The sequence below is a fragment of the Passer domesticus genome, chromosome 10, assembly GCF_036417665.1.
Source record: "Passer domesticus isolate bPasDom1 chromosome 10, bPasDom1.hap1, whole genome shotgun sequence".
Taxonomy (NCBI): Eukaryota; Metazoa; Chordata; class Aves; order Passeriformes; family Passeridae; genus Passer; species Passer domesticus.
The window spans coordinates 18,561,309-18,585,945 of NC_087483.1; the positions used below are offsets into that span (position 1 = coordinate 18,561,309).

At 41.8% G+C, this 24,637-nt stretch overlaps 1 protein-coding gene across 6 annotated transcripts in view; it reads right to left on the minus strand.

The window, feature by feature from the left end:
* The window catches only part of PARD3B (par-3 family cell polarity regulator beta), a 531,684-nt gene that overhangs the window by 382,487 nt on the left and 124,560 nt on the right, over nucleotides 1–24,637 (minus strand). For 3 of the 6 annotated variants that reach the window (XM_064434186.1, XM_064434185.1, XM_064434184.1), the window contains exon 1: nucleotides 11,611–11,899. The exons of 1 other annotated variant lie outside the window; for it this stretch is intronic. In XM_064434186.1, coding sequence (XP_064290256.1) covers nucleotides 11,611–11,730 — 120 coding nt within the window. In that variant the 5' untranslated portion in view covers nucleotides 11,731–11,899. Of the gene's footprint in view, nucleotides 1–11,610; nucleotides 11,901–24,637 lie in introns of those variants that run through there. 2 more of the 6 variants (XM_064434182.1, XM_064434187.1) reach the window with 2 other exon arrangements.

Below are 24,637 nucleotides of genomic sequence, written 5' to 3' on the forward strand. Positions count from 1 at the left end.
TGCAGCAATTACTCTCCTACAACACAGAAAATTCAATTTAAATGGAAAACTACCTAAACCAACATTTTCCAGACTCAGGGATTAAGGGGCCAACACTGGCATACTCTGGTCCCTCTCACTCCAAGTGGAAGTATGTGAAAAGGAAAAGCATTTAGAGCATTTCTGTTCTGTTGACAGCTTGAAAAAGTAACTGGATTCAACATAATAGCAACCCCAAGGAAGAAAACACCCTCAGAAGTAATATATTTAAAATGCACAGGTCCTAAGTTATCTTCTAAGCATTTATGAGATATGATGAGTTTTTAGAGCAAAATTTAATTCTTTATTTTGCTCTTCAGAAAGTCAGTGAACTGGTTTCCATGAGGGTTTCTCAGGTAAAGTTAGTACCTCCCATCAGTCAGCAGCTGAATGAGAGCTATCCAAATAACTGCTCCTGAAACATTAATACAGAAATCTTCCCTGGATTTTTACGTGCAAATTTTTTCGCCTCACACAGAAGAGTCATAATTTATCACTGACAAACCCTAATGTTAATTTTTTTTTCACACACACATACTTTTTTTCCCACAAAAAAAACACATCTTCCTTTTTTATTGCAATCTAAACAACACCTGCATCATGACTACTACTATGCAAATGCTGGTCTTTATGCACAATATTGAAATGTCAATGAACCTTCTCCTTTCTGTCACCCAAAACAACTATTTCAGGTTTCCAGCTCTTCAGGGAGTTTCCTTTTTGTATCTCATAATGCCAGAAACTCCTGAAACATTTGTTCAGGATACATTTATTACAGCCAGCAGGGGAAAATTAACTGTGAATTGGCAGCAGCTTGGTTTTTCAAATGAGCCTGATTCTGTAGGAGCTGAGCATGTTAACTCTCATCAGTCCTTGAAGAATTTCAGCAAGTCCTTCCACCTTACAAAAAACATGGGAAAATTCAGTTGAAGAGAGCAATTGCCTCTCCAATGTTCATTTCTTTGAGCAGACAAAAAACAGGTTGAGAGGCACCAGTAACAGATGATGACAGTCAAATTTCCAACATTACTAAAAAAAAATACATATCTGCAATAAGGCAACTGTGAGAAACAGTTTTGAAAAAATATGCAAATTAAGCCTATTTTATATATTAGTACACTAATATATATATACACACTAATATATACACTACACATTCTATAGAATGGGGATGGCCAGGGGGCAACCTGGAGAAAAATACTGAATTTCTATAGAAATCTCAGTAGAGTGAGTAACCTAAAGAAAACACAATTAAAACCAGAGTCAAAGCAAAGAATGATACATTTTTTACACACTAGAAGAGACCAGATATTTCCATAAATCAACTCCTACTCAGCAGTAAATAAACTACCTTGTAAAAATAAACTAATAAATTGCTGACAACCCCCTACTGCGGCCAATTATTTTATTTTTTCAAAAAAAATCATTAGACCTTAACAAAAATCATTGTTACAGCAAATAACTTTTTAACTCAGTCTGAGTAGAAAGAACATGATTTGGAGGCAAACAGTATTTCACAGAGCTCACAATATATAAACATTTGATTGATGTATACAATATTTGCCTTTTTTTTTTTCCTGCAAGCTTAACAAATACAGCACTTTTTTTTTCCTAAAATCAAGCCCTCTGGAGTCTTTACTCAGCAAAAAAAAATTCCTGTATGACTTCTGGCTTCCATACAGGCTTTCATGTAGACTAATCCACAGTTTGAATAAAAACCAAGATTAAAAAAAACATTCTTAGAGAAAAAAACTTAAGCAGGGAATGGAAGATTTTGGGACTATTTATTTCAAAAGCAGAAGTTTGCTTCAGTTTAAAAAATTGTACAGGTGAGATGCAGCACCATCGTCCAATTTACTGATTGTGAGGTATGACACAAGCTAGAGGAAATCACTTGGTTTTGCCTGGGATAGAGTGAGGCACAGTTTTCCTTGCACAGCTGCAAGGCCCTACTACCTGTGAAAGAGAAAGGGTACCATGAGCCATTCTAGACTTAAACTGCTGCAAAACAGCAACATTGCCTCAGTCAGATTTGCAGAAGCCCTGAATTACTTCTGTTTCTAGAAGAGCTACAGACACACTGTCACAAGTAGCTTTCTTGATTGCATACCCTACTTACCCTACCATTGTATTTCTGTCCTGCCCTTGTGGTGTTTAATATCTAGGACTGATAAAAAAAATTCTGAGATTAAACTTCTCCATCAAAATCCTTACTGAAATAGTTAAGAAAGACTTATAGAAAAAGTTGCAGCTGAAAGAGAGCATTTTAATAGCTGGTCAACCAGGAATCCATAGGAAGGATGTTCTGCAACTGACCAGCAGGCAGGAGTAGCAGGTGAGATGGCACATGGAATTCTGACAAGCTCTGGAGGAAAAAGTTAGTTAAGCAGAGTTCTAGGTCACATTCTATCTTCTTTGTTCATGAAACTCATCATTTAAAAAGGGTCTGTATCCCAAGCAGCCTGCAGCCAACACCACCAATAAGAGAAAAATCTCTAGAGCTTTAAATTTGTAGTCTGGTTACACTTCTGGCTTGTGCTCAGAAATAAGAACTGCCAAGTAGAGAATGTTAGTGGAAATCTTTCTAACACTCAAAATACCACCCACCAAATGAGTATCACAGAGGATTTTTTAAAAAATTATCATGAGCATTTTGGGCAAAGGTCACAGCAGGCAAACTGCACCACAATGAACTGCATTCAACAAAAAAATGCCTGACCTACAGGAACCAAAGTGAATGGTGTCTACATTTAGCAGCAGTAAAACTCTTTAAAACATGGAAAAATCATGGAATTATCCCCAAATCTTCACCATGAAATTCTGGTCTTCCCACCATTAATGACATCCAGCATTGCAAGACTAACAAAATAATATAAACAAAGGCTAAGAAAGACTACACAGCCTCAAAATTTGTAGTTGGAGGAGAACCATCAAAAGGGAGCTACTTTACTATGGACATCATCAACATTTATAAAGACACCCTGAAGTCTGCCCATCCCCCTGGCACACCCACCAGAGGACAAGCTACAAAGCAGGTACAAGCATCTTTTCAACCAGCCCCTTCTGCAGCAGATCAACACCTGAAGATCAGGCAGATCACCCATGGACTTAATGGATGGACAGAACCTTGTCACAGCAGCTTTCAGGAAAATGTAAAAACACTTTAAACATTTTACCAGTACTTCTCACAGGTACTGAGAAGGCATAAACCCATGCCTACATTATAAGAAATAACCCTTGTAATTGTAAAATGGTCTACAAAAGGGTGCTCCAGGGTTTGGGTACAGAATAAATATGTCATATACACACAGTATATATATAACAAATACACCATATACACAGGATTAACCCACCAGGATTTATGACCCGTCTCTCCTTCAAAGGTCCAAATAGAGACCTGCTGAATTATAACTTCTTTAGAGCTGGGACTACTCTTACCTGAACTGTACATTGTCACTTAAAAGAAACAGGTGACGATCATATAAAGGATTTTTTTGCCTCCTCTCAGAGAATATATAATTTAGATGTTTAGGTTTGCCAATAAAGATCAACTCAGCTGTTCATGGATTGATGAGAATGAGATAGTATCTTCTACAAGAATGCGAAAGTCTTTTAGGAAAAAAACATTAGTAGAGAAACTGATTAGTCAAAGTAAATAAATAAAGCCACACAATTTTCAAGGAATGCAGGTCTCTGTTCTTGGGATTGCATTTCATTCTCCTTTAAGCATTCCATTTTCTTCTACTGATTGAGGAATGACTGCATTTCTGTAAAGGAAAATGATAGGGAGGGTGTGTATTATGATTTACCAATAGACAGAATTTTATTGGTAATCTGAAAAACATTCTATTCCACCAGACAAGCTGCACTGCAAAATCATTTGGCTCAATGGAGCCCCGTCTTTGAGGTCAAATCCCTAGCCAGGAAAAAGAGCGAGTCCAGTGCCAGCTGTTAGCTTCTACCCATCAGACTGCATTCTGTGATTGCAGCTATCAGTCTCTGTAGAGTACAATCATCCATCTTCCTCCCTACCTACCCTTCATTCCAACGCTACCCTTATTATAGGCCATAAGAAGCATGTTCATTCAAGCATTCTGTAGTTTTCTTTCTCATACACACAACAGCCAATAAAGAAAAACACTGAGGTAAGAAGTGTCTGTGGCAACAAATGTTGCATTCTCGTGAAACCGACGAGCAACTTGTCTGAACCTCCCACCTCGGGAGCACTCCCAAGAGCGAGCCAAGCACCCGAGCAGTGCTGTGGCACCTGCCACAAGAAAGCCAAGCCACCAGTTCTGAATGGATGTGTTTAGTGGTGACATAACAATCACAGGTTTACACTGGAAAGAAGAGACATTCTGATTACATTAAAACTTTACAACAGTTCCCTTAATGGAGAGGTCTCTAGCACAATGATTAGGCATAAAGAGGGAAAAAACCCAAACACAAAATCACGTCTTACATACTTTCTCTTTAAAGTGAGGAAAACAGTTCAAAAAAAGTCCTATCCAGTGCAAACAGTAATTTGTTATAACACTAAGTTTCCTTTACAAATAAGTTATTGAAGTAATCCTATGGAAGCAATAAAGTACTGATGAGAAGACTTACAGAACTACCACAGCAACATATAACCTGAGGGTAACAAAAAATGCTTTTATTAATGACAATATTACACAAATACTGCAGAGGCTTTTTTCCCAAAAGTACTTGTAACATGGTGATTTTCTAAATCCCTCATACGAAGCAGCTTTCTCAGTTTAACAATGTATTCAGGACACTGTATACTTCAGTGGAATTCACAATAAAATTTCTATCCATAAGCCATTCACATGAATCTGCCATTTCTGTTCAGTCACTTCCCTGACATAAAAATGGGTATATCCTTATTCATAAGATTCAATCATGGAATATAAAAATACAAAGCAGAATCTGTTTTCAATGATACTAATTGCTCAAGACCTTCAGTGTTATCATATTCATTAAGGATGAAACACAGGCATGTTTATAGGGGGTTAGAGGGAGTTTATAATAATGAAGCAATAGGTCTTCATGCCTAGGAAAGCTGCAGTTCTGACACTTGAATCATTAGGAAAGGCTAAAGAATGTTTTGCTCAACGGGGGAGGAAATCTGCTGCTTAAGTAGCAGGATGCCAGACTGCACAGTATGTTGCAATTCAACTGACCTATCATACTGAATGAGTAAGGAGGAAAGCAAAGTCACACAACATAAAACATTATGCCCAAATGACTGTATCTGTTAAACTAAAAACATTCTGTTTTTCAGAAAATATCAATAGATCACAACCCTCCATTTTCAGATACTTAAGCAACTGCATTTTACACAGCAAGCAAAAGCACCTCCCGCTTCCATCCCATGCCAGAAATACCACTTGAGGTTTGAATTCCTTCTTCACGAATTCCTACAAGTCTACTCAGAGTTCATCTTCAACTTGGCAAAGAGCAACAGCAAGCAGTCACTGCTTACAACTCTGTACTGCTCTTTAGTGGTTTCCTCCTATGGCTGATTTAACATTCAGTTACTACACAAATCTTTGCTGTATCTCAATTAATAACAGCTGAAGAGTGTTCAGAGCTTGATAAATATGATCTGGGAGAAAAAAAAAGGACACTCAGTATTATCACATACACTGAAGTCTGGCCTGCAGTATTTCAAGGATCGGTTTTGCCTATTCAATTTCCACCAGTTTTATCCAGCTCTATCCTTCAACTGAGCTCCCCTGAAAAAAATTAGCATCAGGTAGCTCAGTATTCAGCCACAAGCCCATTACTGACAAAAGTCAACTTCTTATGAGGAAAAAAGGGATCCAACTTTTTTTTCATGTTATGTAAATACATAATGCCCTGGAAGACTTTTTCTATGACAAATCTAAATTCAATGGCAGTTTTTCTGTAGAGATTATAAACATGTGTGAGAAAAGAGAAAAGGAGCCTGAAAGATCTACCAAAAATCTCATTATCTCAACACTAGTGGCTATGATACAACACAGCAGCAGACATTTTACACAAAAGTGATTAAAAGGCAGGCACTTTTTAACTCTCAATTTTTCTGGGTCCTTGTAAAAGTGATCCAGAAAATTTTTAAGGCACCCAAAGTTCTGCCACTTGAAAGATGTTCCCAATCTCAATGAAATATCACCACTATAATTTTTTAAGTCTAGAGTTTTTAAGTCAATAAGGAGTTTCTGAATTCATTTGTCTCCTTCAATTTCCTTTACTTGCCCTACTCATATAGCCTGTACTCCTATATATGTCAGTTACTCAAACTCATACAATAGTAATGAGAAAGCAGCGTATCAAGTTATATTCTCATTTTTTAGTACAGTATCATAGTGACAGCGCCAAAAGCTGAATGCAGAAATGATAATCAAGCTGTTCATTGAAATATATCAGTTGCCAAAGCAATGGATAAGCTCATTAACATACTGTAGCTGATTAAGCATACTAAGAAAAATATGGGAATTAAGAGTTAAAATAATTCCTAGCAAAAAAAAGTACTTGAAGATGGAGCTTAGAATTGTTTTAGTAAAACAAAAATTATGGATTCACCCCACCCCTATTAGAGCAAAAAAATAAACTAAGACAAACTGGGACAGGGAAAAACACCAAACCTAGAGACCAGGTCTAAGATAAAAGTACACAAGAGCCACACAAATAAATCTCCTACTCTGCCCTTATAAAGGACTAAATACAATTTGCCCAAAACAGAAAAAAAAAGTCATAAAAAAGGACTTCTTTCAAAACTTTTCACATATATCTTCTGAAAAAGTCCTCTGGTTTTGCAAACATCTTTTGTAAGCATTAGAGTAAAAAAAAAAATTGTCATTCTCCCTATCCCAAATATATTTAGAGAAACTACAAGAACTTTTAGTTCTCCTTCTGTTTGCTGGCTGATTTACAACAACAATACCTAATTCCAGAACACTAATTGTCATGTGGTCAGCAGGCAGGAACAGAAAGAAACTCAAAGTATTTTATTGGTCGAACTCACAAAATTATATAAACAACCAACCTGCAACATTAGCTCTCTAAATCTATCTAATTTGGGAAAGACCATCAATATAACCCAAATCACCTATTCTTTCTCATTCTAATCAAAACCACACCATTCTTGAATTAACCTACTATCTTACTGCTTCCTACTCACCCTGACTGCAAATCAAAATTCCCATCACCATTCCAGGATTAACTGGATGCCCTCTGTATGTTCTCATGAATGAAAAGACACACTAACTCCTGTTACAAGTGGAGATCGAGTTCCAGGAAGACAAGGCAACTAATATTTGTCTGTCTCTATCCCCATTCCCAAAGGAGGCTCACAAAGGCTGTTGAGAGTGAGCCACTCAAGAATTTAACTGTGCCCAAAGTGACAAATTTTAAACCACAAATTGCAGTGGTTATTAATTTTGCTACATGACTGCCCTGTCCCACTCATTCAGCTGGCTTCCAAGAACAAGACTGCAGACAGCCAAAGCAGTCACTTCAATCAAGCCATGCAGATAAGTGCCATATATGCAAACACTAGTAAATGAACACACAGATTATAACCACCACTTCCCCATCTCTGGCTCCTCCAGAGAGATAAAGAACATCTGGAGCAGCAAGATGTTTTACACGTTTTCCTCAGAAAAGTTTCACTGCAGCTTAAAGAAAAGCCACAGTGGATTTCACTTTGCTAGCCTCATTTCCCTGGGCAGACATCACTTTCTGTACCAACAACATTCAGGGCCTCAGAGACAGCAAGCAAGGATCTCCAGCTGAGCCAAGGGCTCCACGGCAAAGCTGGTAATTCAACAGTTGCCTCAAATGTGGGAGAACATTTCCAAGGGGACAGAAGTGAGCACAACAGAGCATCTACCTTGAGTGCATTTAGCCCCATGTGCATGTTAAGGAATTGCTTTCAACAGGACCACGCAAATCCAGACAACATCACAAGAGCCCAGGAAACCCTCCCATGCTGACCCAGAACTCCTCTTTTTCCTCTCACTGATATACTTGGGGGAGGGGAAAAAGCGTCTCTGACAACGACTGCAAAACAATCAACAAGGACCTGCATCCAAGGCTATGTCTTACAGCTACAGAGAAGCAAACACAGGATCAGGCACAGCAACTCAACTCTTTTGCAGTACATCTGGTCTCACTCAAGCAAAGAATCCTAAACGCAACACATGACACACAACTGCTCCCCAAGGCACCAAAATATCAAGTTAGGGGCTGGACTGATGATAAGGAATCATTAATCCTACTGTATCTACCTGTCAGCAGGAAGCCCTAATGTACATTACTAAACAGCAACAAGAACAGATCCTGGGTCACAAGAGTTCCAACAAACTTCATTCTGCTCAAGCCACTTTTCTGAGATGACAGTGACTTCCCTGAAAAATTATTTACAATTCTCACAAAGCAGCTGATCAAGAAACAATTTCTTAAACGTCTATGTGTATTCACATCACAAAAGCCTAGACTACAGAAATCTCTTAGTTGAAACTGTAATACAAAGTTCTTAATTCCAGGCAGTTATTGTATCCTCCAGTGAATCAGACAGGATCTGCCCATTCAGGATCTACTACAGTATCTCTAAAACCCACTAAATTCAGTAGCATCAAGAAATAATTACTGTCTGATTTCTCAACTGAAATTGGTCCAGTGTTTTGGTTCAGTTAACAAAGCAACTTCATTAACTGAGGTAACTGAGCCTTCATTAACAGGTAACTGACCAAACCTTGTCAACCCAGTCCCGTCAAGAAACCGAATCAAATTTGCTAAGGAAACACAGGAGACTACAAAAACCAACTGACCACCAATTTCTCAGCTATACACCAAAAGTCTCATAGAAACCAGACACTTAATTATTTACTGCGTCAACTTTCCTCTCATCGCAAGTATAAAGAAAAAAAAAGTAGTTTAAACAATTTTTCATTTGTATATACATATTCAAATATTTTACAATATACATTAATACTCCAATCTTGTACCTTCCTCTTTGCCAGACAAGTGACTGTAGTGTAAGAGCAAAACTAGATTTCCAGGACAAGTCCCAAAATGCAGAGCCTCTCAATCGTTTTTGTGGTATTTGACAGTACCATAACTAATAAAAAGTTCCTAAAGATTGTATCCTAGCTACCTTTTTCATTTTCCCTTCTAAAGCTATGAACGATATTCCTTCTATCAATTCTTCCTCCCTCTCCAAATACTTCAGGCACTTCAACAATAAAAGTTTCCACTTAGCTCTTTTAAAACATTTTAACACTTCAAAAAAAGTTACAAAAAGAACACTTAACACGCCGCCAGAAAGAGCAGCATTCTGTCACAAAGTATTTCAAGCATTCTAAATATTTTGAAAAGAAAAACAAATACTCAGTTATCTTTAGCACAAACCTGTTTATGTGCACACCTCACAGCACATTTTAGCTGATTATCTTGAGATAATCCCATTCCCAGTAAAATTTTAATTTTTTTAAGAAAGTTGGTTTTAGAAAGAGCAAAGAGAAGGAAAGTGGCAAAACACCTAATCCATCTTGTTACATCAGAAAAAAAAAAAGATACGCCAAAAGGTAATAAAGTTAATTGTTTGAGACATGCGTATGATATGTTTTACCAACCCCAAATCTTCCCCCAGGAAAGCAATCTAATGGTGAATGATGCTTGTCAAGATAAGAAGAAATTTATCTTTTTGGCCAGTTGCACTGCAAACCTTGTAGATGGGAAGCTAGCTAATCAAAGCACTACAACAGAACTGTTTACACTTCCATTGAGCAGGGGGGAGGGATAGAGGATGCACAAGGCATAAAACTTTTTTTAGTGACTTGAATGAAAACCTCTTCCGCTTTTCAAGTCCTTAGGCTGCTCCCCCACTCTGCCTCCTTACACATCCTTGTAAAAACTCTAGCTCTAAAGCTCCATTGCTCAAAGTGATCAGCAATTTTTGAACAAACCGGCCCATAGCCACTTTGTCCACCTATGATGCAGAATAAGGAACACCACATTTCTATAAGGAAATAAGCCCAAAAAATTAACACCAAGCTTATTTGCAAAGGAAGAAATACAAGGTCAGAAGCACTGACTACAAGGTCAGAAACATGGACTCTGGCCTCTGGCTGTTCTATAAAGAAGGCTGATGATTTTGACCTCACACCTGAAGGGCACAGCAGAACACAGGAGATTATTACTAGGCATTAGAAAAAGTTGTTTAGATACTACTTTAATAGCAAATTGGTTACAAATTCATGAGAACTGTAGTACACCTTAAGTGTCTGGCATTTATCTGAAGCTTTCTCACACAATTGGAATTTCTATCCTATAATTGCTTATTGAGCCTTCTAGAACAGTCAGGGCTTCACCTAGAAAGGCAGACACCCTTCTACTTCTTTCTAAAGGAATAAAAAAAAGTAAGTAAAGAGTAGAGGAAGAAAGGGATTTGAAACACTTATACAAAGCTTTGTAGGCCACCTTTAAGCCATCATCATGAGACTTAATTTCAATGTCATTACAAACACAAATCAAAAGCTGAAATCAATTTGTAAATTTCTAAATTCAACACAGCTGAAAGTAATTCTGTTTCCGACAAAGCCCATCTCTTGAAGGCATATTTTAGTACTCTCAACCATACTTCAGTGCAAAAGATCTCACTGACTGTTGACTGTAACATCACCAAGAATTCCACAAACATTTTGTAGTTATTACACACAGACAGCATCATTAGGAAAAGCTACTTTTAACACAAAATATGTCAAGCTTTATGTGTCTTAAGGCAGGTTAAAGCATGACACTTGCTCAGAAGGAGCAACATGGAGACCATAGCAATCTCTACTAGATCAGTCTCAGCTGTTCATGATGTACTTAACATACCAGTAGAACGTTTTTTTCAAACTAAATCTGTAAGAACCAGAATTTACTTCCAGTTTTGCATTCAGGATACCAAACAGTTGACTGGCCCATAAGAAACTAGCACATGTCACAAAACAGAGTCCTTAGGATGTTGGCTGCACTTTTTACTCAGATGTTTTAGGAAGATGAACACAACACTGCAAGCCCTTAATTCAGGGCTTGTATGTGGAATCTCTTTCACAAAGCAGTATTTGCAACACTAGGCCTTTAATCAACACTGAACAGTACCCCATTAGCCTTCAGCACCTGCCTCTTGGAGAAAAAAAGAAAAAAATATTTTTACGCTCAATTAGGTACAGCCAAGAAAAACTTAGAGCTCCTTTCATGTAAAGGAAATCACCTTCCCATGCAGATAGCACCTCACTGAGCAGCTGACGCCAGAATACACAAGCTTGAATGAAACTGACTTATTGTCTGTTTCAAGTTTGTTAGTCAACACGCACAGCACTAACAGCCGTGCCGGCCGGGCAGCTGAGCGGGACACGCTCCCCGCCCGCCGGCATCAGCTGCTCGCACAAAGTACCTGGCAGGGGCACTCAGCCAGGGGACGGTGTCCGTGTCCCCGCGGCCGCAGGGCCCGCAGCCCCTCCGCGCCCCGCCAGCCCGGCCGCCCCCGCGCCGGCCCCGGGCCTTCCCCCGCCGCCCCTCACCCCGGCCGGCTCCGCGCACGGCCCGGCCGCCCCTCACCTTCTCCTGGGCCTTGCGGTAGCGCTGCAGCGCCTGCTGGGTCAGGTCCCGCACGCGGAGCTGCCCGTCCTTGCAGGGCACCACGATGCCGGTCCGCCCGAAGCACACGGTCACTTTCATCTCAGCGCGCCGCCATGCCCGCCCTGCCCCCCCACGAACGGCGCCCGGCCCGGCCCGGCAGCGCCGGCAGGTGCGGCTCGGCGGCCCCACGGGGGCGGGCGGCAGGTGCTCCCGCGGGGCTGCGCCTCGGAGCGCGGGCAGCGCCGGCAGCGAGGCCCGGCCGCGGCCTCTCCTTCCGCCGTGCCCGCCCCGCCCCGCGCGGCGCTCCGGGAGGCGCGGGCCGGGCCGGGCCGGGCGGGGCGGCCGCGGGCGGCGGCGGCGCTCGCCCGGGGCACGGAGCGCCGGGCCGGGCTTAAAGGGGCCGCGGGTCAGCGCCCTGGGCAGCGGCGCCCTTGGCGTGCGGGCGGAGGATGGGTGTCCCTTGCACGCCGCGCTGTGCGGAGCGGGCATCCAGGGTGCACCCACGCCGCAGCACCCAGCCCGGTCCGCGGCAGCAGCCACCGGCGTGAATTGCTGCGGCTGGGGCTCTGCGGGGCACGGAGAGTTGTGTGCCCGGCTGGCGAACAGCCCTCCCGCCAGCACGGCGCTGGGCTGGACCGCGGTAGGCACAGAGCATCCCTCGTGCTTCGAGCAGGCCCTGTGACACAAAATACACCTACGAGAGAAATTGTGCCCAACCTGCTCGGTGGTGCAGCGACCGGGGCTGCAGCACAGACTTTGCCCCACGAAGCTGTGAAACACCTGCACACAGCTGCCCACCCCGAACTTCAGAGACTGACACGAGACCTCACGCACACTTTGCCACATCACACAGAGACCTTCAGGCACTTCCAAGCACCACATCTGCTTTTCAGGATACACAACACGCAGAGAAACCCATCACCCCGATACAGTGACAGCCCGTACTCTTCAAGACGTGGTACAGTGAAGCCACACAACCTGCATAATGGGACGTGAGGTTCTGCAGCGCTCCCCATACACCTGCTCTTCTGCAAAGTACACTTTTCTGTACTACTTGGTAACCAAATAGTGCTCCCTACATCTTAGCTACCACTAAACCACATACAACACAGTACAAATACTCGATGCTCTCGCAATCATAATAGATCACTCTACCCACCAAGATGTGTATTACTGAAAACCACCGCAAAGCAAAGGCAGTATAAAAATACCTCTAAACCACAGCATGACATCACACAGCACAAGGGGACTATTACTGCAGGAAAACTGCCCCACCAGTTCACATTAGCAGTCAAATAGGCAGTCCAAGCCCTGTGCTGTGTGACGTAGCCAAATGACAGTACCAGAGATGTTGCAGTGGAAGTGGGCCAGAACAGCATAAGCCGAAGGTTGAAGTGAATAGAGAGGTTTTAGGATGAGATGAGGACAGAGCCACATAAACTCCAGCAAGTGGAAAGCTCATCCTGGTTCCTTAGGAACAGGCAGTAGTGGTGTGTGGGACTGATGCAGGTGGTAAACAATTCTTCCTTGCCTTTTCAAACCCAGAAGTGTCTGTCACAAGCCCGTAGTGTTTCAGAACAAATCATATGGAAATAATCTATTAAGCCACATATAGAACTTTCCCTGGGTGTGTACGTGTGTTTGCATGTGCAAGTGAACAAATGTGCGTCCCATATGCTTTTAGCCATAGAAAAATTACTTTCTCTTTCTTCCTAGGAGCAAAGAAGCAATACAAAGAAACAGGATTTTTCTGTTCCTTCAGAAAACATCGTGGGTAAGGTAGCACAGCTTGTAGTCCAGAAACACCTCCAGAGCAGCTAGGTGTTGGGGGCACCTGGTTCCCTGGAGTCAGCCCACGTGGCCATTTCAGATACACCACTGTATTCCTGCCAACTCACTGCTGGCTTCCAATAGCACAGGTTTCAATGGTTTCAATGGTGTCTTGTGGATCAGCACCACTATAAGCAATCATCATGCTAAATGGGCATTCCTGCCAACTGCTGGAAGGACCAGCAAGTCAGATAGGCTAGTGTGTTTCACATGAAAAGTAATCAAGGAGGAGAAAAAGGGAAGCTTTGGTATAACTCCTAGCCAATTCTATAAGCTGGGTTTTTAAGGAGGGAGAAACAGGAGTACACGGGGTAAGGAGCAACAGCTCCTAACTTCTTTCTCTGCTCCTGAGCAATGATAAGAGGGAGCAGTCCCAAGCAGCAGCCTCAGAACTGAATCGGAGGGAACAAGAGGCAGGAGGAGTTCGGGGCACTCCCCTAGTTCAGCTGCTGACGTGCTGGTGGGAAGCCTGGGTCCCTGTGCTTGTATGGTTTTGGTTAGTTAGGTTAATAATTTACTGTGAATGTAAAGGCTTCTGTCTCTCTATTTCTCTGTCCCTTTCTCCCTCTGTTTATAAGCAAGTCTGACACACTGAGGAAAAACTGTGGTATGATTTTCTTTTTCCTCAAATTCTGAAAAGTGCAGGTGATATGCACTAACTGAAGTTGGGTAGAGCTTGTTGACAGAGAAAGTGTGTTGTTTTAGACCAACTGATATGTCTGAAAAAAATGAAAACATTTTTTCCCCCAACACCATACCTGAAGCATAAGCAGCAGGTTTCAAAGTGTCTATGATTAGACTATAAGGACCTATAGCTGTTCTAGAAGGAAAGGAAATTAAAGGTTGTCTTTAAATGTGTGTGCTTAGTATCTTACAGAAACTGAGACTGTATTTAATTATCACACATCAACAAGGGGGAGTGAGAAAAGGTTACAGAGGAATCACCAGTGTGTTTACTGTCTGCCCGTGTTTGTTTGAAAGTTATGCATGGTATTGCTAATAAGACATTATTGTATTCTGGGTGAATTACACATTTGTTTATGCTGAAACAGTCTGAAAGTCTTTGAAGCCATCTGGTAACAATTAACACCTACATATCAAGGTTTTACCTGTAACTACCCCTGAGACTTCAACCTGTACAACTTTCTGAAAATAAACCCTTTCTTCTATCAGAGAGTTGACAATGACTTTTTTTCCTCAGGAATGGGGAACACTTTTCGAAAAGCAAGTTCCTCCAATGCAGGTAACAGCATGACAAGAAAAGCTGTCATATTTGCACAGCTAAGAAGCCAAATATGGGAGGACCAGGAGTATTGAACTAGAATTCAAAGAAAACACTTCTATAGCATGAGTTGCAATATGGTGAAAGAAAGAAGACAGTAATTTTTACTTATGAGACCCCTACACCATTTGCTCCTGAATGAGATCATCAGGAATCATGACCAAAAAATACTTTCCTGGAAAAAAATACCTCATGGACCCCTGTGAGCAGAAGGCTTCCAAATCCCAAAGTTCCAAACCCACTTCTTGTTGGGCACAGAAAACCGCTAAAATCAAGTCATCAGTATCTCATCTTTATGTCCAATTTAAACTTACTCAAATTAAAATACAGCAACTTTTAAAACTGACTAATAATGAGGGCTTGTTTTTACTATACTTTGTGCATTTAAGAGGACCCGCCTGCTTGGTTCTGTGACAGAAATCTAAACCATATTTCATTTGAAGTAGATCATCATCCAGCTAATGCTGTAAGCAGCATAAACTGGCTTTGCCCCCCAGAGGAGGATTTCTGCTCCCTCCTGGCCCCAGCTGTTTGTTCCCGGCCATTCCCTTTCATGTGCCAGCACGCACAGTTGTAGGTCTGTGCATTGAGATGCTGTGAAAATTAATTTTTTTGCCAGATTAGCTTTCAGCCAAATCAGTTCTGCAGAAACCAGAAAATCAAGATAAATCAGAACTCAGTTCTGTAATGGGGTTTAAAGCCTATGCTGGCCCAAGGGAGAACATGGCACAGCATGACAGCAGCCTTTTTCTTTTGATTTATATCAGGTTACAGTACTTTGCAGGCAGCCTGGTTATGAGCTTCAGACACAAATACATATCCATGAGATAATATTCATAACATTCAGGTATTGCTTTCATGAGAGGGGATGAGCAGATTTAACAACTCATTGTCACTGAGGATTACTACTCTTGTCTTTTCCCTCCTCCCTTTCCCTCATCCTTTCCCACCTGATGCTTCTTGGATATCTCTGTGAGCCATTTCAGTGCACCAGTCTGGCAGAAAACTAACACAGGAAAAGGGAAAACATTGTTTTCTGCTTTGTTGGCAAGCAAAGACCACACAGGGAAGGTTCTGACACATCTCGGAGCAGGCTAGAGGGCAAGGGCAGGGCCCAACAGCTGGGAGCAGAAAGGGAGTGGACAAGACCTCCACTTTCACCAGCCACAGTAAGTTCTTTGCCCAAATGACTGCCTCAGCTAATTTTTGCACTTTTCATGTGAGTTTGTCCTGCAACTGGTGATCTGCTGTCCCCTCTGGCTCCTCTCCACACAGGCTGTGGGCTGTCAGATCTGTACACTCAGATCCTGAGCTCGTAAGCACTGGATGGGAAACTCTACAGACACCACCCAAGGTGGCTTAAGCTCACTTTACTCCGTCATCATCCCTTACGCTGGGTCAGCCCTCCACGTGAAAGCACAGGGCTCCTGTCTTGGCTGTGATGTTTTGCAGGTCAGCAGGGTGGTCACAGCTCCATGCCTGACCCAGGTCACATTGGTACTGCTGGCAGTGTCCTGATGGGCAGATGCTGTGCCAGCAATACAGCCCCACTAACACCCCTGCCCTCCCTACTGACCATTCCTTCCTATAGCTGTCAGTGGGTCCTCCCACTCTGGCTTTAGCATAGTGCCAGCCAGAGGAGTAGAATTTAAAACTTCTGAAATCATATTTTTTTAAGTTGAATGGCTCTTATACTTTCTCTACTATAATTGGAAATTGCAATAAAGATAATCAGCACTTTGCTTTTATATCTGTGAGACTTTATCTAAAGAGTCCAAAACAATCAACAATAGTCAGTGAAGATTTGTAATCACTGTGCCAGCAGACATGGACTGGTTAAGCAACCTGCTTAAAAACACAAGGGAATTTTTCCTAGTTTTGCTGCTAACAAGACAACACAAGTGCTGACCTTTATTTTTTGGCTCTGAGCTGAGTCTCCTTCCTACACCATCACCCATTAGACAATTAACTATTTGACATCAGGAGCCAGGGTTGCCAAAGAAGATGCTCCTAGAGCATTATTGGCTCATCCCCTTTCTGCCATTAATAAACCATGTGAGAGGAATACATTCAATCTGAGCTCAGGAACTTGAAAAAGCCCTAAAAGCGCCTTAAGATGTTATTACTGCAGGTATGTTTTGTTCTGGGGTTTCAGAGACTGGAATGGATTTGGAGATAAAGTTGAACCAGATGAAAAGAAACTAAAAAAAACTTCATCATTTAAATCAATCTCATAATCCCTAGAGATCTGGTTTGTGATTTTTCAAACTTTTTTCTGGTAGCACAGTAAAATGTATTTGTTTGCTCCTTACTGAATGTTGTTACCAGTAAGCCCTTCAATTACTAAAGGCAAAAAGGGTCATAATTTCTGCTGTTTATATTTTGCATTTCTCCCAGCTTGGATAATGAAAATCAATAAAACCACTTTCACTGCCAAGTCTCAGTGGTACAATGTTGGTGAATAAAGGGAAAGCAAACTAACAAATATTCTTGGAAAATGCGGTAGAATTTTTTAACATACAATATAAAAGATCTGTTTACAATCCATATAAAATCAGGTTCTTGCTAAAGTTTGAATTTGAACCTAATTTAAAGTTGATATAATAAATAAAGAAATTGTGAGACTTGCAAAGCAGGATGATTCTCAGTTTCCATTCATGATGCCACCCCTAGTTCACCTTGGATTTTCTTTCTGCTCATATAACTACATTGATTTAGCTCAAGAAAAACATTTTTTTTTTAATATCTGTGGTCTGTAAGGATATGAAAGAAGAGCGTGCTTGCATATCCAGTATTATACCCCCTGAAATATCAAAATAAAAGTCTGGAACCAGATGGGAGAAATCCACTTTCAATTAGTCTAGGCAGAATTCAGATGAGCGGGGATCCCTGCTCGCTGCTGGCGCTCCAGGACGGCGCGGGAGCGCTGGCCCAGCCCTGCCCGGAGCTGGGCAGCCAGCCGGGCTGCACCGAGCCCTGCTGGCATCCTTCAGAACCTGGGCATCCTTCAGCGGCCACGGGCAGCACGGATACCTGGCAGTGGGTGCACGCCCGCAGGAGAAAAGGCTGAGTGCAGAAGAGCTGAACACTGCGAGCCCAACCCCACCCCGCAGTGTGGAAAGGAATGTTTTGCTCATCGGATAATTATTTGTTTACGGTTAATTAAGCATAAGAGCTGTTGATAACAAGCTCTGCTTACAGTGTGGGCAGGAGATGGCTCTGTCTAAATAGGTCCAAAGGATATGAACATTCTTAAAAGTTTGGCAGGTATAGAAATTAGTCCCTAAAAAACCCAAAGGTACGTTCAGAGAAATCCAGAGGGGAAGGCAAAATCTTAATAAAGCCCTAGGGGAGATTTATGTCTAAAAGTTACATGTTTAAAGACTTCTTCAAAATGGTCCTCAGCCACAAAGTTATGTAAACATCTTAGTGATACAGTCTCTAGGACATAGAGAGAGAGAGAGAAAAGCCTTTTGAAGCTAACTTAAAAGCATAGGTGGATATAATACTATCTTTTTTATTTGTGTTCGCATATGTCAAAATAATCTTACTCACTGTTTTCACTTTGACAACTAAATTCTGCTTCACTCCAATCTCCACCTCATTTGACATGAAGGGTGACTTTGTGGTTCATGACCACAAATGCTAAGGTCCCATTTATTACTTCATCAGAGTTTCATTCTTGCTCTGTGATGTATCTTGCCCAGGATCAACAAGATGTTTTCTCCAGGACATCCAAGAAACACCAAAGTCCTCTTCTGCTCTGCAACAACATGGAAAGACACAGCACTATGTGGAAGACATGTTTTGTGATAGGGAATGTTATTGGGCAGTGAGATGGTAGAAAGCATGCCCACCTCTGGACTATCCCTAATTCTCCACAGTCACCTAAACTCAAAGCAGAGGTTTATTAACTCTGTGATAATATCAGCTGTGTACTATCACCTGGGATTTGGTTTGAGCCACTTCTCCATGACAATCTTGCTCATCTCGTGGCAGGAAAATGTACAAACAGGGTATATGGTAAGTTAAGGTTACACAGGAGAACATAGGCTGCCCTAAAAAGCACTTAGGCTAAACTTTTTCCTCACAGGAATTTGTGGACAAAAATCTTTAATGGGAGCACAGGAGGAATTCTCCTCCTGTGCTGGAGAAGAAAACAAAAGTTCAGCCCTTTGCTACAGCACTGATCAAGGAGATTTAGGTTAAGATCCTGGGGTCTGTCAAATGAGTTCTGATATATCAAATATCTTGTGTTTAACATTTGTTTTAGAGCCCATGTCCATAGGATGTTCTCATGTCCCATGACAGCTTTATAGTGATGATTTTCTCTCCTGACACCAACACTGTCACCCTTCCGCAGGAGAGTGCTGCTCACTTCCCAGGGTGGCTTGGAACTGCTGCACAGCAGAGCTGCCTTTGCTTACTGATCTGAGCAAGGGGGTGTTACACCGGCTCTCTGTTCTTCCCACCCTAAGGCTACTCCTGTAGCAATGCAATTTATTCATCTCTCCTTACTCAAAGCTGTGCCTAAAGGCGCAATATGGCCTTTGATTATCCAAGAGAAAAAAGTGAGCTTTCAAGGGCCACCACTGGCTTCTATTTAAGAGTCATTTCCAGATTCTTTTTACTTCTAGCTTTTAACACTAATTTCTTTTCCTATGGGTTTCATTAGTTGTTTTTTGTTTTGCTTTCTTTTTGTTTGCAGCCATTGTTTGTGACTGCTAATGGCAACATCTATATGGGTCGTAATCTGGCCAGTATCTATAATTTTAATTAATATATGCGATTTTTAAATGTCTGTTTCAGCACAAAATCCATGAGAAGACCATTTACATCACAGCTAAAGGTGCAGGCTTTTAAAAAGATTCTCATAAATTCTCAGCTTTCTGTTTACTTTCTCTTGCCTTTTCCCTTTCCTCCTTTCAGGCTATTTTGTACTGTCCATAGCTCATATGAGCTACAGATGCTAGAAGTTTTTACCCATTCTTTCCCCAAAGCTGAAAGATTTGCTCTAAACATGGAAAACCTGTGGGCTCCCAGGCCAGATCAGCCTTGGGGGATCTCAAAAAGAGAGGAAATTTTGATCTCTGAGATGGCAAATCAATCGCTCTAGCAACACGGCAGGAGGAGAGAGGACTCAGTGGCAAGAGATGCTGTGCGTGTTGGCAGCTGCATTACCTTCAGCTGCGGAAGGAGGAGGGTGTATAAGTGTCTGTTCCCGTCCCCTGACCACAAAGGATTTATTTAAAATGCATGCCAGAAGGAGGATTAGAGCGGAGCCCTCCCTCCTTTCCTTTGTTCAGGAGGAGGAAGGGAGAATAGCCCTTGGCTACTGGAGTCTGGGCTCTCCTACTACTCACAACCTACTTCTCTTTGCCTTCCTCTTGTACTTTGCCATCACTTTTGAATAGGATTTCTCGATAGTCCAAGAATGACATTGTGCTTTACAGGAGTATCAGTCTCCAGCCTGCTCAGTAAATTGTGCTCCACTTATGTAGACTGTGCCTACAAAACTATCTGGGTCAGGCATGCACAGCAGCCTGCCTTTCCTTTAATGTTTTACCAGAGACAGTCCCTCGCATGATCCTTTTTCCAGATGGTCCCTAATCCTTGAACATATCCAAAATCCTTCAGCTATGATTTCATGATCTCTTCAACAACAGATATTTTTCTTTATTGTATACAGTACATAGTGTGCTTTCTGATTCTATAGCACTTCACAGTATTTCCCAAAAGTATTCCAAAATCTTCATTCTTTTCCATTGTATTCCAGCTTTCACACCTAAGGCAACAGCTGAACACCAGTGAGCCAAGCCAATGGCATATCAGCCTGAATTGTGGTAACTGATACACACCTTTCCTTCCAAGAAGCAATTCATTTACGCAGATGTTTTCTCCAGCTGTTTTTGTAATAATCACAGATTCATTAAGAGGAAAATCTAAACAACAGCGTGTTGTCTCTCTCTCCCATCGTAAGTAGTTTCTGCTGATGAAACCTCAGCTTCCCATTCACCACCCCTCCCTCTGGGGTTTTTACCCCAGTGCAGCACATCTGCAGCCTGAGCACTCCCAACCCCTCCATTACCAGGTATGGAAAGAGTGGCCTCCGTCCATCAGCAGGGGTTTGAGCTGCCTCTGGAGTGTGTGAACCTTCTTCCTGGGGCTCCAGCTGGGCCTTGCTAAGCAGCATGGACATGCCTTTGTGACTGCAGTGCAGTGCTCTCCTCAGAGCTCCCGGGGCCCCAGTGGAGGTGGCAGCCTATTGACAGTAAGATGAGTAATAAAGCAAATACTACTGAGACAGGTGGTACTCTCAGGACTGGGTTTGGATAGAACATGGCCAGTAGACAGAAGAAAGCTTGTCCAGACATCATACTCAGTATTTGGGATGACATGAATGTTCTATGAAATGAAAAAATCCTATCAATTGTTAAACTTGCTCTTATTTTCTCTAGGGTTAGGATTCAGCCCTGTGTATTTACAACTACTCAGCATTCTGGCTGCAAAGTGTATTTTGTTGCTATTTGTGTGGTATCCAATATCCTGTCTTTTTTATTCTCACCTCCTTCCCCTTTCTTTCCAAGAAGCCAAATAACATAATCTCCTAAGAAGCGTATAATTATTTAGTTATTGCACTATTTTATGATTGCATTGTTGGTAATTGCTCAATATTGCAAGTGATTTATTAGTAATTGCAGAGTCTTTCAGATCTGTCTTCAGCAGGAGAACAAATAGCACCTTGCATCAATAGACATCAAAGTCTTCAGGAGGGATTTTTCTTTAATGATCTTTTTTTAAACTATCTTTCCTACTGCAGCCCTGAGGGCCAAAGTTTCTTTCTCTCTTTACACAATAACTTGAAGTTTCATTCCTGCCCTGCAGTGGAAGAATGCATTACATCAGTCTTTGAATAGGATTTTATTCTCTAGTCCAGCTATCACCGCCTTGTAATTTCATCTGCATCTAAAGGGATTTTGCTGTGGTGATACATATTCAGACTGCGTAACTCCTCAGCCACTCAAACTTCTTCTTAGAGCTTTTTCACAATAATTAAACTGCAAGTGGTTTCAGATATTCCTGCCATTTAGGCCTTCTAACATTGACTTCAGTTGGGATTCACAAGTGGAATAGATGAGAATTCAACTTCTCTGTCATAAATGTATGCCTTCTGGTTACAGCTTGCCAGCCTTTGTGTAAAGCTCTCCATCATTTTATCACACTCTTCCTCCTAAGGGATTTCTCAGCTTTCTACCAGCTATAGCAAGAAAGCCAGGTTGCCTAAACTTGCCTGTGTGAAAAACAGAAGATTTTCCAGCTCCTCTCATAGTGCCTGGAGCTGTGCCCCTAGTTTTCCTCTGCCTCCCACTTACTGCTGCACCTTTTCCTGCCACTGGTACCTGCTGGGAGCCTGGCCCTGACTGCACCCTGTGAGCACAGAGGCAGCAGGCAAGACAAACTCTTTCCTCAACAGTCCACATGCAGCCTCTTCTTGGTGACATCCATCCTAACCCTACCTCTGCTGTCCCAAGCTTTTCAGGATGAGCTGGCAGCTAGCACAGACTAGATGAAGAGGCCATTCAAATCAGTCTCATCCCTGGACAGCCATTCCCGTGCTTTATGGGAGGTATGAGGAGTGGAGTGACACCATGTAGTGTCCCATCACCAGGGTTACACTGTGCTTAACAGGGGAGCAGTGCACAGGGCTTGACTTGAACCTGCAACCCAGAATCCTAGTAATGCCAAGAATGTTATTTTGAGCTGGACAGAAGAAATGAACCCTTCACAGATGGCTGCACAGCAGTACTGTGTATTTCCTGATTAGCCAGTGTGGGTGGCTTCAAAAAAGCAGGTAAGCATGGGGATGGACAAAAGATAAAAAAATAAATAGACGCAAGACATAAATACTTCTGCTGGCAGTTTTCTCCCATCTTCCAGTAACAAACTGATCTTTCCTGTGCTAGGGAAGAAAATAATTTCCTATTGAGTTCACTGGCTTCAAATGGAAATCATGTTTGTCATGGACTCTTCCAAAACTTCTTTTCAGAGGTTCCTGCACTGCTGACTCACCCTGTGTCTGCTGGGGACAAAGCTGCCCCAAGTCAGCTTCTGCAAGGCTTGAGGCAGCCAGCTTGGGTGCTGCACATAACAGAGGAGGCAGTGGACCAAAGCCAGACACCTGTCAAGAGAGGTACGAAAAAGGAAAAGAAACCAGAACAACAGTCCTCCACAAAGCAAACCTCCTGTCTGTTTTATTAAACATTACATTTGGGGCAAACAAGATTATACCTTTGGTATCATTTAATAGGATGAAAAAGAGAAATCTGAAATTTGGAAGTAAAGTGCAAGTAATGTTCTTGTTAGCTACATGCAAAGCCAAAGGGTTTTTCCAGAAAACAAATGAAGATTGTACCTGTATAGACAATGTCACGTATATACCAAGTCCACAAAATAGAAAAACTACTCCTGTGCTACTATTCACTGCAAAGCTAATGCTGGAGGCCATAACATTGATATTTAAAGTAAGACACACCCTTTAATGATAAATAATATTTTTCAGCTATAATTCCTTTTCCCCAGTATGTTTAGCCACATTGCAGAGATCAATAAGGATCAAAAATAAAATCTTATACATGATTTCAATTCATTATATTTAAGCAGTAATTAAGGACATGACAATTTAAGCAACTATTGTTTAGTGTTACCCATGAACATCATGCTCCTTGATTTCTTTTCTTTAATCTCATATGGAAGAGGCCTGATTTTCAGGAACCTCAAAGATTTGGGAAATACAAATGCAGATATCTGCCACTTCCCCAAAGTGGGAGTTGGGTTTATCTGAGGCTTAAAATTTGGGGTTTACTTGAGGCTTGACAATCTTGGTGATTTCTCCTGTGATGAGATCATTACCCTGATAAACTCTGCAGTTAAACCCTGCACACACCATCTTCTGTGCACATATTGACAAAAACAAAGGGGAAGTTTTCATGTTGGAATTAAGAACAGCTTCTCACCCCTCCAGAACTCATATTAAATGGATGGCAAAATGTTCTTTTTGACCTCTGCTAGGCTTTGGGAATAAAATACACCCACTAATTCCATAAGGAAAAAAACAAACAGACAAACACATGTTGATTTCTTTTCCTTGTTGTTTCAACAACTCATTCATATTTTAAAAAATAGATTATGATCTGGTCATACTAATTTTGTTTGTATTTGGATTCATCATTAAATAACTGTGAACACTGAATAATCATTAATAATACTATGAAATAACATTATTGGTGGCTTTAGATTCTTTTCAATTAATGCAACAAAATGCGGAAATTCTTATTTTGTACTCTAACTGGCCCATGAAGTCTTTTTCTCCTTCTTCCTGTTTTTCATAGCATGGATTTTTCATTAAAATGTTAGCAGTTAGTTTTTCACTCCAATCTCCACCTCAACTGTTTCCATAGTTTCCTGCAGCAGTTACAATTTTGGCCCCAAAGTTAATATTATGGTCACATGAAATTCTGTTTCTGCAAGGTCTGGAGGCTCCCTGCTCAGCAGAAGAATTAGAGTTTCTACAAGGTGCTGTAGAACCTAGGAGTAATTTGGGGTGATGGTTTGATGGCGTTTTGCAGTAGCTCCAAGGACGCCATCCCAGCACCAGGTGCCATGTGCCAAGAGCTGCCACAGTCTCTGCAATGCACCACTGCTGCTCAGCGCCTTGCAGCCCGGCTTTGAATCAAAGCTGCTTCTCCAGCAGCAAAACCACCTTCTTATCACTCTGCTCCTCAGCTTGCTTTCCCAACCCGTGAAGGCACAAAGTATGACACGGGCTCTGGAACACAGGCGGGCCAGATGTGAGGCAGTGCTGCCTGCGCCGGACAGATCGCAGCGCGCAGGCAC